Below are 16363 nucleotides of genomic sequence, written 5' to 3' on the forward strand. Positions count from 1 at the left end.
ACACGTAAAACAAAGAGAAACAAAAGATGATGTAGGATTTCTTATTTTTTACCGTTATATGAATCTGTCTCTGAACAGAGGGGCTTCATCTATTTACATTTGTTTATTTTTCCACAGCTTTATTGTGGTATGGCTTACAAATAAAAATTGTATATAATTACGTAGTATGATGTGATTTGCTTTTTTTTAATCTTTTTTTTTTTTTTGAGGAAGATTAGCTCTGAGCTAACTGCTGCCAATCCTCCTCTTTCTGCTGAGGAAGACTGGCCGTGAGCTAACATCCATGCCCATCTTCCTCTACTTTATATGTGGGATGCCTAGCACAGCATGGCTTGCCAAGCAGTGCCATATCCACACCCAGGAATTGAACTGGCGAACCCTGGGCCGCCAAAGCAGAACACGCACACTTAACTGCTGCGCCACTGGGCCAGCCCCATGATTTTCAAAAAAAAATTATGTAATGCAATGTTTTAATATACATATACATTGAAATGATTACCACACTCAAGTTAATTAACATATCCATCACTTCACATAGTTATCTTTGTGTGTGTGTGTGTGTGGTGAGAACACTTAAGATATACTCTCTTAGCAAATTTCAGGTATACAATACAGTATTATTAACTATAATCACCATGCTGGGCATTAGATTCCCCAGAACTTATTCATCTTATGACTGAAAGTTTGTACCCTTTGACCAACCTCTCCCCATTCTTCCCATACTCCAGCCCTGGCAGCCACTGTTCTGCTCTCTAAGTGTAAATTTTTTAGATTCCACATGTAAGTCAGATCATACAGTATTTGTCTTTCTGTGTCTGGTGTATTTCACTTAGCATAATGTCCTCCAGGTTCATCCATGTTGTTGCAAATGGCAGACTTTTTTTCTTTTTTATGGCTGAATAATATTCTAGTGTGTGTGTGTGAGTGTGTGTGTATGTGTGTATACACATATATCACAATTTCTTTCATCCATTCATCTGTCAATGGACTTAGGTTCTTTCCATATCTTGGCTATTGTGAGTAAGCCTGCAATGAACATGGGAGTGCAGACAGCTTTTCAAGATACTGATTTCATTTCCTTTAGGTATAGATCTAGAAGTGGGATAGTTGATCATATGGCAGTTCCATTTTTAAGTTTTTGAGGAACTTCCATACTGTTCTCCATAAAGGCTGTGCCAATTTACATTCCCACCAACACTGTACAATGCGCTGTATGATGCATTTTGATTTGATTTTTGGGTATGATCTAAAATAAGGGTCCAATTTCATTCTTTGGCATGTGGGCATCCAGTTTTCCCAACATTCTTTTTTGAAGAGACTATCTTTTCCCCATTGAGTATTCTTGGTGTTCTTGTCAAAGATTAGTTGACCATACATGTGTGAATTTGTTTCTGGACTGTCAATTCAGGTCCATTGATTTGTGTGTCTGTTTTTATAACAGTACCATACTGTTTTGATTACTATAGCTTTTTAATATAGTTTGAAAGTGGAAAATGTGATGATTCCAGCTTTAATCTTCTTTCTCAAAATTGCTTTGGCAGGTTTTTCTAGATGTACTCCTAAATATTTCATTGTACATCTCTTTTTCTGTTATTAAGGTAAAGTTGGTATATAAAATTATATGTTTCAGGTGTACAACATTATAATTTGACATCTGTGTACATTATAAAGTGATCACCACCAAAAGTCTAGTTAGCATCCAATTGACCCCTTTCGCCCATTTTGCCCAAACCCCAACCTCCTTCTTTCTGGTAACCACTAATCTGTTCTCTAACTATGAGTTTGTTTTTGTTTTGTTTTGTTTTGTTTTTTTAAATTCCACATGTGGGTGAAATCACACAGTACTTGTCTTTCTCAGTCTGATTTATTTCACTTAGCATAATACCCTCAAGGTCCATCCATGTTGTTGCAAATGGCTCGATTTCGTTATTTCGTTATTTTTTTTATGGCTGACTAGTATTCTATTGTATATATATATATATATATATATATATATATATATATATATATGCACCCCATATTCTTTATCCATTCATCTATTGGTGGGAATTTGGGTAGTATCCATATCTTGGCTATTGTAAATAATGCTGTGGTGAACATGGGAGCGTATTTACCTTTTTGAATTAGTGTTTTCAAGTTCTTTGAATAAATACCCAGAAGTGGAATAACTGGATCATATGGTAGCCCTACTCTTAATTTTGGAGTAATCTCCATACTGTTTTCCATAGCGGCTGCACCAATTTACGTCCCCCTGAACCAGTGTATGAGCGTTCCATCTTCTCCACATCCTCTTCAACACTTGTTCTTTCTTGTCTTTTTGATAACAAGTGTTATCAAAGTTAGTATCAAAGTTAGAATGGCTGTAACAAGCCATTCTAACAAGTGTGAGGTGCTATCTCATTGTGGTTTGGATTTGCATTCCCCTGATATAATTATAGTGACATTGAACATCTTTTCTTTCTTTGGGATTAGTAATTTGTGGAGTGGCATTCTGAGGCCAGGTGAATATCCTGTTCCCAAAAACCTTTTGTGCAATGATTTTAACATTCATTAGTGACCATTGCCTGAATCAATATTACACTGTGCGTTGCAAAATGATTTTCTAATTTTGTCATTCCTTCTACATTTATTATTAGCTGGCATTCATCTGTAAAGAATACTTTTATGCTCTCTCTTCTCTTTTAGTATCAGTAAATTCTAATGAAATTTTAAAAATTCAATATTTTATAGTCCATTACTGTCATTATTCTTTTTGTTCTCAAATTACTCCAGTTTTGGCCAATGGAAGGCTCCTTCAAGTCTGCTCTTTGGTCCCTTGGATATGACCCCATTTTGTCTTTGAGTGCTTCCTCTCATCCTACCATTAAAGAGATTTCCCAGGCTCATTTTTACTCATTTTGCCCAATAAAAAGAATCAGCCTTTTTCCCAAAGAGCCTGTGACAGCTATCAGTTTACTGCTGTCCTTCTCGGAATCCATCCCTGCTTTGTGATACTGGAGCTGGATCTGTAAACATGCTTCCTTTGCCAGCTGGCACTACAGCAAGCTTTGTCGGTAGAGGGCACTGGAGGGACACTGCAGAAAGCAGGCTCCTTGTGCTGGTGTCTGTCCTCTCTTCTGGCTCTTCCTGTGGAGCAGCTGCCAGCGATGAGCACGCAGAACACCCAGTGGTGCTCACTCCCCAGCTGGTTTTGCTGACACCCTGGTGGGCAGTTTCCTGCTCAACAGTGGGGCCCACAGTTTCCTGCTTGCCAGCCTCAGTCTACTGGCACTCCAGTGGGAAGTGTCCTGTTTGCCAACTTCAGCCCACCAGCTACGGACCAGCTCTGGCAGGGATAACACAGCAAACTTCTCTGCCATGCCCTGGGCTGCAGCTACACCCTTCCTAAAGAAGTCTGAGTCTTAGCTTTGGGGATGCTCTTTCCAAAGTATTCCTTCTTTGGGTACTCTCAGCCCAGTGATATTGTTAGGGTTCTCTTTTATTTCCTCTGGTTAACCTCTTGTTTCTAGTTAATAATTCTCTATGTTTAGTTTTCCCTGTTCAAATTACTGGTGTGTTTCCTGTCTTCTAACTGAACCCTGACTGATATGGTACAGGGAATGGTCTTTGAATGGTACCACCATTCAAAGATGTGATTTCAGGATGAACTTGGTCATGCCTTTGGCTTTGAGCACAGTGCTGAGCCACTTGCCAATGGGAAATGAGATGCTGTGTCCTTTGGCATGCAGGGACAACTCAATTAACAAAGCTATTACCTGTGGGTGATTGTGATAAAGTGTCACCTGAAGCAGGTACATTGGGAGCCCAAGGGGCCACTGCACTTGACTAATGATGACCACATGGACAGTGTGTCTTAGTCTGTTTGGGCAACTATAACAAGAATACCAAAAAGACTGGATGCCTTATAAACAACAAACATTTACTTCCCACAATTCTGGAGACTGGGAAGTCAAAGATCAGGGCATCAGTAGATTTGGTGTCTGATGAGGGCCCTCTTCCTGATTCATAGATGGCTATCTTCTTATTGTGTGTCCGCGTGGTAGAAGGGGTCAGGAAGCTGTCCAGGGTCTCTTCTGTAAGGGCACTGATCCCATTTATGAGGACTCTACCATCATGACTTAATCACCTCCTAAGGGCCCCACCTTCAAATACCCTCACACTGGGGATTAGGTTTCAATATGTAAACTTGGGGAGGACACGAACATTTAGTCTATAGCAGGTAATATGAGATTGAGTCTCTTCATGGTTAGAAAAGCTTTCCCTACACCCGGATTATAAAGTAATGACTCCCTTAGTATTTGTCTAATATTTTTATAGTTTCCTTTTAAATTTACATCTCTGGTCTATTTGGAAATTATTTTGATGTACAGTGTGAGATATGGATCCAATTTTATCTTTTTCCATTTATCTATTTTTCCAAATAGATATCCAGTCATTCAAGATCATTTATTTAAAAGTCCATCTTTTCCCAAGTGATCTTAGATGCTATATAGTAATTCCCACAAGTATTTGAGTCTATTTCGGGCTTACTATTCTCTTCCACTCTATCTATTCATTTGCCAGTACCACAGTGTTTTCATCAGAGGGGCCTTGGAGTCTGTTGTAATGTTTATTAGAGCTAGTCCTCCCTGTTGCTTTTATTTTTCAGGATTTTCCTTCATATATTGTATGCTTATTTTTCCATATGAACTTCAGAATTAGCTTGCATTACTCCAGGAAAAATAGTTTACTTTTATTTTAATTGGAATCACATTACATTTATATATTACTTGGGGAGACTTGACATCTATATGGCATTGAATTGTCCTATATGAAAACCAAATGATGTCTTTCTATTTGTTCAAGGCTGCTTTTTTGGCTTACAGGAGTGTTTCACGGTTTTCCTAATACAGTTTTGGCCTACTTCCTGTTAAGTATTTTATTTTTTTGTTTGTTTGTTTCTATGTTAAATGATGTTATATCTTTTAAATGGTTGCTGTTTGTATTTTTGTATATGTGTTTTTAGGTAAATTGTATACCATGCTACCTTATAGAACTTGTTAGTTGTTATTCTTGGTACTGATTGTGTTTTCTAGGTGTAGTATTATGTAATAGACATAGAGATATAATTTAATTCTTTCTCAATTCTTATGCATCTAAAAGCTCGTGATTATTAGCTTTTATGTCCAATACTATGCTATATAGTAGTGGAGATAGAGGGCATACTTCCTTTGGCCTTGATCTTAATGGGAATGACTTTAATGTTTCTCCATTAAGTATGATGCTAATTTTTGAGCTGAGGTATAAAATATCTCATCATGTTAAGGAACTATTTACTAATTTTTATTTTATTTTTATGAAATTAAGCATGAGTGCTGAAATTTGTCAGAGGTTGTGTTACATTTTATTATTTGCCCACAGTTCGTTCTTTTTTCCCTTCTATCATGATTCAGTGTGGAGGGAGCATACCTCACCTGCACTTTGATGTGGGGTTTGACCATGTGACTTCTTTTGAACAATGGAATTTTATCAAATGTGGCAGTGTGTCAGTTCTGAGCCCAAAGCATTCTAAGTTTCTTCTCACTTCTCTTGTGTTTCTGCCTCTACCATCAGAAAGACATGCCTTGGGTAGTTGCTGATCCCAGATAGAGAGACATATAGAGCAGACCTGAATCTATCCTGCAGCCTGAAGCACAACCATTCTTGCCAACCAACAGGCTAGTGAGTGAGAAAAAAAAGATATTTGCTGTTGTAAGCCATTGAGATATTGGGAATGTTTGTGATTCATTATTTTCACAGTATAGCTGATTAATGCAAAGTCCTTTCTAATCATCTATAGATCTAATCATATGACATCTTTCTCCTTAGACATATCTTTATGGTGGATTACAAGAATGAATTTACTGATATTGAAGCATCACTGTCCTGGGATAAAGCCCCCTAGATTATGATGCATTCTGAACTTGATTTCAGATTCTGCTTGCTGGTATTTTATTTAGGATTTTTTCATTGTTAGTCATGAGTGAGATTGGTTTATAGTTTTGTGTGTGTGTGTTTGCAATCTTTACTAGGTTTGCATGTCACTGTTATGCTTGTTTCATAGAGATCGTTTTCTTTCTTTGTTACAATTTAAATGGTATTGGGATTAGCTGGTCTCTGAAGGTTTGATAGAATTCCCCTGCAAAATCATTTGGGTCTAGTTTTTATAGTTCTTTGATAACTTTTTCTCTTTCCTCTACAGAAATTTGTCTATTTATGCTTTCTATGTATAGCAAGGTCAATTTTGGCAAATTGCATTTTCCTAAAGAATAATCTGATTCATCTAGTTTTTTTGTTTGATTTGTATTGAGTTGTGCAAAGTAGTCTCTTTTGATTTTTAAAATTTCCTCAGTTTCCTTGATTATCTCCTTTTTTTATTACTTGTGTTTTCTACCTGTTTTCCTTTATTGGGTTAGCTAATGGTTTATCTATTTTGTTGATTTTTTTTTTTACAAAGAACCAGCATTTTGATTTATTAGTTTCTACTCCTTATTTGTTCTCTACCTCATTACTTTTGCTTTTAACTTTACTATTTCCTTCTTTACGGTTTCTTTTGCTTTACTTTGTTGCTTTTTTCTAATTTGGAAGATGAGAGCTCAATTTATTTTAATGTTTTTATTTTTTTGTTGCTGCAGCAATTTAAAGCTATGGATTTTCTGTAAACACTAGTTTAACTATCCTCTATTGATTTTGTGTTTTCATTATGATTCCTTTTTAGAAATTCCGCAATTTTATTTTTTTCCTCTTTTGTCCCAAGAGTTGTTTAATAGAGAAGTTTTAAATTTCCAAATGAAATTTCTAGTTTTAGAAAGAGCAGATGAGCAAGACCTGGAAATAAAGATGCTTGCTCTACTTCAGGTTTCCAGAACTTTTGGTTTAGAATGAAACTAAAAGTTTGGTTATTGCCTGAAAAAGCATTTAAAAATTTTCCAGTACAAAGAGAATATTTATTTATTATCTACAAGTGATCAGGATATCTATGGGACCTACCAAGTTTTCATCCAAGGGCAAGAAAGCAATACATTTACTCAGCAAATTAGTGAAGAGTGATGAGAAACAATAAAATTGATTTGTGATTGCATCTAGCCTTTCAATAGCTTTCTTATCAGCTTTGTGAAAATTACAAAAAGGTGCTCCCACTGGGGGGAAGTGGCCTATACAGCCCTGCATGGTTGGAGGATTTTTGGCTGAATATCAACCCCAACCTGGCTTCTGTTTCCTTGACTGGGAACTTTAGCTCAGCCAGAAACTGGATGGCTGATGCAGCAGGCCCTAGTCTCTACTCAGCCCAGTACGTTCCTTAAAATGGTTACCGTTGTTAATTGCTGGGCAACTACGGGACAACAACCAAAAAAAGCAATTGACACCGCCAAACTTCATTACATTTGAGATATAAGATTTATTCACACAAACAAAAATAATCACAACAAAATATACACTAAAGAAACAAAAGATTATAGTGACATAAAATTTAATATGTTCTCTTTTAAGTGTGTAAAAGTATTTTGTTTACTCATACAAAAAGTATTTTGTCTGCTTCTACATAAGATTTCTATTCATAAAAGAAGAGCAAACATTAAAATGCAGCGATAGTTTGCATTTCTTATATGGAAAGAATGTAGGCCAAACCCTGAAGCTTTTAGTTTACAAGTCTGTTACCGTGAAGCCACACACTAAACTAATGATCAAAAATGTTATCTGTTTCCAGATCCACGTACGTATACATTCACCAACTGAGCTGAGAAATAAGCATTTCATATTCTCTCCCACCCCGCTATTATTTTTCTACAAGCAAAAGTAAGAAATCATATTTTTCTCCTTTTAATTGACCTCAGAAGATGCACTCTCTGATTCATGAGAAGTGCGAAATTTCAGGTATTTGTCTTCGTCTTCACTCTTACGGTCTCGGACTAGCTTGCCTTCACTGCTGTGGAATTCTTGGCTGGGGAATTCCTGGCTGACTTTGGAATTTTCACGACTATCAATCACATCGGAATGCTCACTGGTCTCATCATTTGCCTTCAGTTGATATTCTTTGGAATGCTCCCGGCTGTGGGTTTCCACACTGTGGTCGTCCAGCTGACTTGTTTCCTGACTGTCCTTCCCACGGCTGTCCCAATCAGAAGCCACGTGCAAGCCCTGGGCAACAAGGACGGCCTTGTGTACATCATCTATGTCCTTGCTTTCCACAGGTGATGTGAGGTCCTCTTCCGTAGCATCAGGATACTGAATCACAGCACAAATGCAAGAAGAAATAAATGGTCAGGGATAAGAACATTGTAATTCTTTCCTGTGCTCTAACTTTTACTCCAGTTTACACTGAACATCGTCTAAGTTTGGCTGAAATAAAAAATAATACTAGCATGTTACTTTGTATTTTCTCAAGCCCTTTCACATGTCATCTTTTGTTTAATAAGTACTTCAATTAAGTATGCGATGAAACCTATGAGGTAGGTCTCATTATCTCTGTTTTACACAAAGGGAAAGTGAATTGAAAGTTAAACTGTAAAGTGAATAGTAAATGGCAAGGCTATGTGTCAAATCCAGATCCTTTGACTACAGATTCAGTATAATTTGCAACTCTACAATTCCTCTTAGGTATTTAACTTCAAAACCTGACCGTTATATGGTGAAAATAATTGCTGTTTTCCAAAATCTTATTTTAATCTAAAAAAGTGAATAGAATAAATGCTCTAAAGCCAGGATTTGGAAAAATAGCACTGTGATTGAGAGACAAAATTAAAGAGAAATTACATGGACTTAAACAGAAAAATCAGCAAGTGGCAAAAGGTTTTGTATTCAATGGTCATAAAGTGATGCTTGCTGAATGAAAGAATGAATGAGTAAGTGAACATGCAGACTTTGGTTTCCTAGAATTGGGCTCTAATGAGAACCGTCTGATGTGTCTGTTAAAGGGTTTACCTGGTCTTCAGATCTGCGAAACTTCCTGGATTTTGACTTCAGGCCATAACTCAAACTGTCACCTCGGCCATCATACGTGTCTCTTGTGGGCACAGCTGGTGTAAAAACTGGGGTTGCTGGAACGTCGGTGGAAAAATCAGTGACCAGTTCATCAGATTCATCAGAATGGTGAGACTCATCAGAATTGTCAGGGTCATCAGTAGGATCAGTTTCATCTGAGTCATCTGAGTCAATGGAGTCCTGGTCATCCTCATGGTCTCCAACATCATCGTCATCCACATCATCTGTGTGGTCATGGCTTTCGTTGGACTGACTTGGGAGGGTCTAAGAATCAAGATGGCAGGAAAATTAATGCAACAGGTTTTATTTTCCCTTAGCCTTTACTGTGCATTAGTCCTTTACTAGCTTTCTTTTATTTAGTTTCAGAATCTTTGCGTTCACAACAATATGCTCAATGGCTTTTAGGAACCAAGGTGAGCATCTTGCAAATTTTCTTTTTATTCATCAGGATAAATAGAATCTTAGTCTGAGGTATTTTTTTTTTGCTTTCCCATAAATAAAACATTTTCATAGACATTTTCAAGCCAAATATGCAAGTATAACATTTATATCGATAACTTTGTTTTTCCTTAATTTTAGACATTATTTAATTTGCCAAATTCAAGGATGCAATAAATACAGATACATTATAGTGAGATTTTTTTTCTATTTGAAATGAGAATTCTCAGGCGATCAGAGTGTCCATATATTAATGCATGCACCAAAACCTAAAACCACCTCCCTATTAGCTCAGATAATCAAAAGATGACTGCTATGCATGTTTAGTATAAACTGCAGCTCAAATCTGTCAATTGAATTAACCAGTTAATTCTATTAAACTTCTGCATAGCAAATATACTGGGTCACTTATCTAACTTTCCTTATTAGAGATTCTTAGTGTATTCAAACAGAATCTTATGGAAAACAAATTTAACTTATCTCTTTGCTTAGCAAATATGTCGATCTTGGCTTTGGTAGCCAATAGTTAGATATTTATCAGATATAAAGACAGCTTACAAAATACGTTATATAAATTGTAAAAGGCTTAGACAAAGTGTCTAATAACAGACATTAGTAAACATTTCCTGCCACACTAAATTTATCTGAAGAAACCTGGTATTTCTGACATCTAGTAAATACCTGCTTTCTTTCTGATCAAGTCTTAGACTGGCAATTTACTGGAAAATTGGCTAATGGAATTTTGTCAGAATTGAGCCCCGGCAATGTCACGGGGAGAAAGAGCAGCTTCTTTCTTCTCTCCTAGACATGGCGGGCCTCTGATTCAAAGTGGGAACTCACCTCTTGTTTGAGGTTGTCAGTTTCTTCAGAGGACACGGTCTTTGGAAGAAGGAAGGGCACACGTCAGTGTACATCATACATGCTTAACTTTTTAATTCAAAAGTTAGCCTGATCTATCCAAAGCAGGTCTTATTTTTCAGGCTTGTGGGTGGGTAGCTTAAAGCGGGAAGAAGCCAACACAGCAGATCAGTTGGTGACCCAAGATCACATTTACCACTGGGCAGGCAGGATCCATCTAACCAGCCCAAATGGCCTGCATGCGGCTATTTTTCTGTTGTGTTGTTCTTTAATTGCGAGAAATGTAATTTTTAAAATTAATTAAAATTAAAAATACCTGTGGTGCTAGGAGATTCTGCTTCTGAGACGGATCAGGCTTGAGCCATATGCTTACAGCATCTGAGTGTTTGTTGTAAAGCTACGAAAAAATTTGCATATTGTCATTACGAAAAAAGAAAAAAGAAGGGGGCCGCCGCGTGGCTGAGTGGTTAAGTTCTTCCGCTCTGCTTCGGTGGCCCAGGGTTTCGCTGGTTTGGATCCTGGGCACTGACATGGCACTGCTCATCAGGCCATGCTGGGGTGGTGTCCCACATGCCACAGCTGGAAGGACCCACAACTGAAAATACACAACTATGTACCGGGGGGCTTTGGGGAGAAAAAGGAAAAATAAAATCTTTTAAAAAAGAAAGAAGCATAGAGATCTCTAGTGGGTAAGCTGAAAAATATACTCCACTGACCTTGCTGGATAAGCATAATATGCATGTGTATAGTCAAGCAGAGCTTTGGAGTCCCCTCTTATGATTTATTTTTTCTTGCAAACTCATTTAATAAATGCTTACATAGCACTTCCTGTGGGCCAGGCACCCTTTCAAAGTGATTTAAATATGAGTGAATCCTTTTAATCCACTTAATCCTCTTAACCCCCTGAGATAGGTATCATTGTTATTCCTATTTTACAGATCAGGAAAAACTCAGCCACAGTGAAGTTAAGTGGTAGTAAGTGGCAGAGCCAGGGTTCAACTCCAGGCAGACTGGCTCTTCACACCCATCTTGACACTGTGCCTCCCTGTTCTACGTTTGCTCGCTGAAATTTCCTCTCAGACAAAGCACATCTAAAGCCCAGGAACCTTAAGTAGTGTTGATCATCACTGTTTCCTCTCTCTGTGGAACAAGGAGAACTTTCCAAGGTCGTGCTGTCTAATGTGGTACCCTCTAACCACAAAACATGTGGCTGTTTAGATTTAGTTAATTCGGTTCCTCAGTGGCACCAGCTACATTTTCAGTATTCAGTACTACATTTTGAGTATTCAATGGCTAGTGGCTGAGTGGACAGTGCAGAAATAAAATATTAGCTTCATCCCACAAAAGTTCTATTGCTCTAAGTTGCCAAAGACGTGAATGGAATGGCCTTTCCTTTAGCCAACTTATTTATCTGGAAAGTGATTACAATATGCTAGTGCAGAGTAGGGGAAATGCCCTGTATACGTGTCATCTGATGGGCTGTGTCACCCCGTGCCAGTCACTTCACATCCCTGTCCTTAAGCATGAGAGCCCTGGGGGTTCCGCAGAGTTCCTTCCATAGCCAGCCACCAAAGAGGGGCTTCTCTGAAAGTTTTTGCTGGAAGAAGAGGTTCCTTGCCTAAAAAAGGTACAAAAACTACTGGTCTAGATGAGTTCAAAGTTTCTTTCTTTATATATTTACATAAATGTTATAGTTTACATATATTTAAATAAGTATAGATATATATTTCCTGATGACGCATGCACTCTAGGCTCAGGGAGAAGGTATTTATAGACTTTCCCATATTTCCTACTAGCTCTAAATTTCCAGGGTTCTAGTAGGTTGAGCTCTTCACTTATCTCCTAAATGCCGTTTAATAACTTATACTGCCATGGCTTCTTGTGCTATATTTTATTCTATGAAAAAGGCACTAATTCTTGCCTCAAAGAGTATGACCCCTATCTTCTCTGGAAATGTTCATTTTTCTGGCTTATTATTGTGATTCAATATTTGTGTTCTTAAATCAGTTGGAAAACAGACACATCTACACCCCCCACCCCCACCCAAACACACGCAGCAACACCCCTCCAAACGTCTTCGGTAAGCCGTCTAACGGCAGCGAGCCCAGGCAGCTCTCTGCTGGCCTTTGTTCTGTTCGTCTGGAATCGAACTTTGTGTGCCTTTTTGTCCAAGCTCCTCAGGACAATGCCCGTTTGTTGCTGGCTGGCACCATTTCACCTATTGTGGAGGGGCAGGTACATTTATGGCGCTGGTCAAATAATTCTCATGAAGAATCTGATTTGGTCATATGTTTGGTTAGAAAAATGTGATCTAAAGTCAGCTGACAAGCACAATCGATGCAAACAGCATAAACAGACCTTCTTTTTATAGTGGGCTTCTTAGCAAACATCTTAGGAGATGTTGTGAATATGACAGTCATACAAACTGTCCAATATGTGAAGTGAATTGTAAATTTAGCCTTCCACTAAGGAAAACAAAAGATGGAATTTTCTACTTCTAGAACAGTATATTGACTCATGGAAAGAAAAAGCCATGCAACTTCATAGAACTCATTTTACATAAGTGATAATGGCCTAGAGCATTATTTGATTATATTAAAAAAATCTAGTTCAGTGTTAAGAGTAAATACTTATTAAAAACCATACTGTGCTTGCTACTGGCCTAGATTGAAAGCAGGCAGTCAATATATAGTTTTATAAGTGAACAGGCTTGACTATGAAAATAAATAAAGTTGGAACAGATATGTCTGTGTTGTTTCTTGAAGCAGTCACATAAATAACTATATGATGAACCTAAGAAATGCTTACCTGCTTTTCCTCAGAGCTGCCAGAGTCGGCCTGATTAACCTTAGAAACAGAGAGGGGGTAGAAAGATTACAATGTGAATGTGTTCCTAGCACACGGGAGCATACAATTCCTTTATTTTGAGAAATTTTTTTAAGATTCAGCTGTACTCACTGGAAGGGCATAGGCGATGCCTAAGAGGCATAAGCAAATCACGGCAATTCTCATGGCAGCGATTTTTCCTGCAAAATATTTTGTACAGAATATTTGATCTCTTCATAGCTTACAACACTGATACCTTTTAATGCCACCATATCACAACATAATCACAAGTGAAATATATTTTCTGTAGAATATTTTCTCTTGTTTAGAGAAAGCTTTTCTTTTTAATATTGTGGTCTTTTGAGTTAATATTTGTAATGCCACCTCTATTCTCCATCTCTTACTATTAGGCAAGGATGGGAGGAATTTGACAAGTCTATATTTATTCAACTTTAAAACTGAGAATTCCAGGGATTATATCATTACTATCTGATATCTCTAGCTTTCTAAATCTAAAAACACATCAACAGTAATTTAATTAAAATAACAAGCTAGTGTGGGAATATTTATTTTTCAGAGAAGAAAAACACAAAGGGAGAGAAAATAAAGCTACGAAAGAAATTTGCTGTCTACATTTTTCCAGCATGCGTTTCAAGAGTGATTTTTATCTCAAATTATTAAAAAGATGCTAATTAGGTGAAGCAAGGCTATCTCTAAGTTAGTTATTTAAGTAAGGTATTCTAGATATTTGAAACGAAAATGAAAACACTGAAAACAATCAACAGCTTTTTTATTTGTGATAATAAGTCTACTGAGTGTCACACAGGTATTTTGGTGAAGATTTTAGCAAATAAATACAGAAGTAAAATATTCAGAAAGGGTTTTTCCCCCTGAAAACAGGATAAATCAAATCATTAAAAAATAGCATTATCATTGGCTTACGTTAGCACCAACGATCCTTTTCCTGTGAAATGCCCCATAATCATCTATCCATTTAAAATGATGTAGATAGAATTATTCCAAAGAGGCATAGAATTTAATTTTTTTTCTCATTGGAAGAGCTGGTTTCAGTTCTTTGGACGACTCATGGAAGTATTTCTAGGTTTTATGTTCAACTGGCTTATAAAATAGCTGGTCACCTTTCCTCCAGGAGATCTGCAATGTATCTGGCACGCTTATTCAAAAGACTAGAACGGTTTTAGTCTGCTTCACAGCAGTACATTTAAACTCTTTTCCTTACCAGTTCACCTTCCCCCTGAGATGAAACTGAATGCATAGGACAGCAACAAAGTAACAAACTGCAGGCTTACCTGGGGCTGCCCTGCTCAGAAGCCAGTCAGTCCGAGATGCTGCTGCTCTCCTCGCCTCCTCTCCTTGCTGCTGACAGCCGGGACCTCCCCGAATTTAAATGCTGCTCCAGACGTTCTCCACCAACACAGGGAGGAGAGATGTGTCATGAGGTTTTTTGCCACCGCCCAGCCCACTTGCTCCCACACTTCCCCCTCTGGTTTTGCGGTTAAGAAACAAACAAACACAGACTACTCTACAGTTTAAAACATTACTTACGTACAATATCATTAGCCTTTTCATTTAGGGGTTGGACATCAGCATCATGGAAGGGCAGGGGTCCCATAAAAAAGGGGGGAAAATGACTAGTTCTTCCAAAGACTTTATAATTACTGAATCAGAAGAAAAAACGTTGTGTCAGTCCTGAATAAGATTAAATAGAATGGATTTTTCTTTCTTTTGGTTTAAACAGCAGATTAAAGTCATATATATGCACCCAAATTTGCCTCACAATTATACTTATTTAAGGGTTACAAGGCTATTGTTAGGCGTACAAAGAGTTCCTGAGACGCTCCCTCCATCCTTAACTACTCCAGCTCCGTTTCTGATGTCAAGTCTGCAGCAGCTTGTCATTTAGATCAACGGCATTAGCAACATTAAAATCCACGCTCATGCCCATTAAGTTGCATTTACAATGACCTTTCAAGGACATGGATTTTTGTCGCACTGTTTGCATTGTTTGGAGGAGATGAATCCGATACTTGCTGTGTAAAATAAAAGAATGGTAGTTTACTGCAGAGGCTGCCGCAGTGAAGCAGTTTGAAACTGAGAGCAGGGCTGCGGCTGGAGCGTCGCCTCAGGAGCCGGAGCGCGGCTTTGAATCCGCTCTGCGGCTGATTAGCTGTGTGACCTTGGGCAATCGCTGAGCCCACCTGTGCTTGCTCCTTCGCCTGTCAAATGCACGTACTGTTACCTAACTCATGGAGTCTTGAGAGGTTTAAATTAATTAGCATGTGTAAAACTAACAATGTGTGGCTCATATATATGCATATTTTAAGCACTGTGTGTGTGTTAACTATTATTAAAGTTTTTAGAAGGTAGTCATGATTTGTAAAGTCTTTAAATGGTATGGGTTGTTAGAATGAGACTAGATGTAACATTATTAAACTGTGTACGTCAATAGTGGAATTGCACACCTCTAAAGGAATGGATTAGATTTCTGAATTGTCTCTTTCTGGTTTTCTCCCAGGATATTCAAAGTTGGTTACTTAATAAGAAAACTTTAAAAAATTCTATATTTAAAAACCTTTACTGAGTATTTAAAAGCTGTCTGAAGGAAAGAAAATTACAGATGAAGTTTGAATATTGGAACAGAAATTAGGGGTAGCAGAGCTCTGGCTCCATCTTAAACATTTAATATTGTCTTGAGATTACTTGACCTCTTCACCTGCCTTTCTTAGTTGTCAAATGGAGATTCACTCATTTACCTCCGAGCCCCATTGTAAGAAGTGTGAAGTGAGAGTAAAATTAAATGGCCCCATTTATTATTAGTTCTATCAAAAGTGTCAGTTCCTATTGACCAAATACTGCTTTAATATAAATATAGACTAAACAATTTCTTGCCATGTTAGTAGTGTAACTAATGCGTAGGTTTTATGGACATCTGGTAGGGGAAATATGTCTCTTTTAAATTGGGTGCATTCCAAATGAATTGATATAATTGATTTCTGGGTTCTAAGCATTCATTTTAATAATTCAAATGGCAGCTATCTCAATAAAATATAAAGGACACAGGTTATAAAGTTGCAAAACAAACTTCTTATTTGCTTTTAAAAGCTGTATTTTTTTCTCTTTAAACACATTACTCACTCACATAAGTTTGTCATGTTGTCAATTTAGTGGAGGGAAGTTCACAAATTCTAAAAACAACAAGATTTCCACAGAATTCACTATG

The 16363-nt window shown here is 37.5% G+C and overlaps 1 protein-coding gene across 2 annotated transcripts; it reads right to left on the reverse strand.

Annotated features, from left to right (window-relative positions):
• Nucleotides 1-7397: 7397 nt before the first annotated feature.
• On the reverse strand, nucleotides 7398-15021 carry SPP1 (secreted phosphoprotein 1). Of its 2 annotated transcripts, XM_070612681.1 has the most exons (8): nucleotides 14693-15021; nucleotides 14433-14547; nucleotides 13255-13322; nucleotides 13105-13143; nucleotides 10613-10693; nucleotides 10279-10317; nucleotides 8941-9264; nucleotides 7398-8244 (listed from the first exon to the last, which is right to left on the reverse strand). In XM_070612681.1, the coding sequence occupies exons 3-8, from the start codon at nucleotides 13306-13308 to the stop codon at nucleotides 7840-7842; spliced, it is 942 nt and encodes a 313-aa protein (XP_070468782.1). In that variant the 5' UTR covers nucleotides 13309-13322; nucleotides 14433-14547; nucleotides 14693-15021; the 3' UTR covers nucleotides 7398-7839. The 2 variants fall into 2 exon arrangements, with proteins under 2 accessions (XP_070468782.1, XP_008521907.1); XM_008523685.2 differs by lacking the exon at nucleotides 14693-15021 and having other exon boundaries at nucleotides 14433-14554.
• Nucleotides 15022-16363: the final 1342 nt, after the last annotated feature.

The sequence above is a fragment of the Equus przewalskii genome, chromosome 3 (genome assembly GCF_037783145.1).
Source record: "Equus przewalskii isolate Varuska chromosome 3, EquPr2, whole genome shotgun sequence".
Classification (NCBI taxonomy): Eukaryota; Metazoa; Chordata; class Mammalia; order Perissodactyla; family Equidae; genus Equus; species Equus przewalskii.

Coding starts and splice junctions, on each gene's coding strand:
- SPP1 (XM_070612681.1), bottom strand. CDS start 13,308: ATGAGAATTGCCGTGATTTGCTTATGCCTCTTAGGCATCGCCTATGCC. Junction 10,694..13,104: donor GCAGCTCTGAGGAAAAGCAG/GTAAGCATTTCT, acceptor ATTTTTTCGTAG/CTTTACAACAAACACTCAGA. Junction 9,265..10,278: donor CTGACAACCTCAAACAAGAG/GTGAGTTCCCAC, acceptor CTTGATTCTTAG/ACCCTCCCAAGTCAGTCCAA.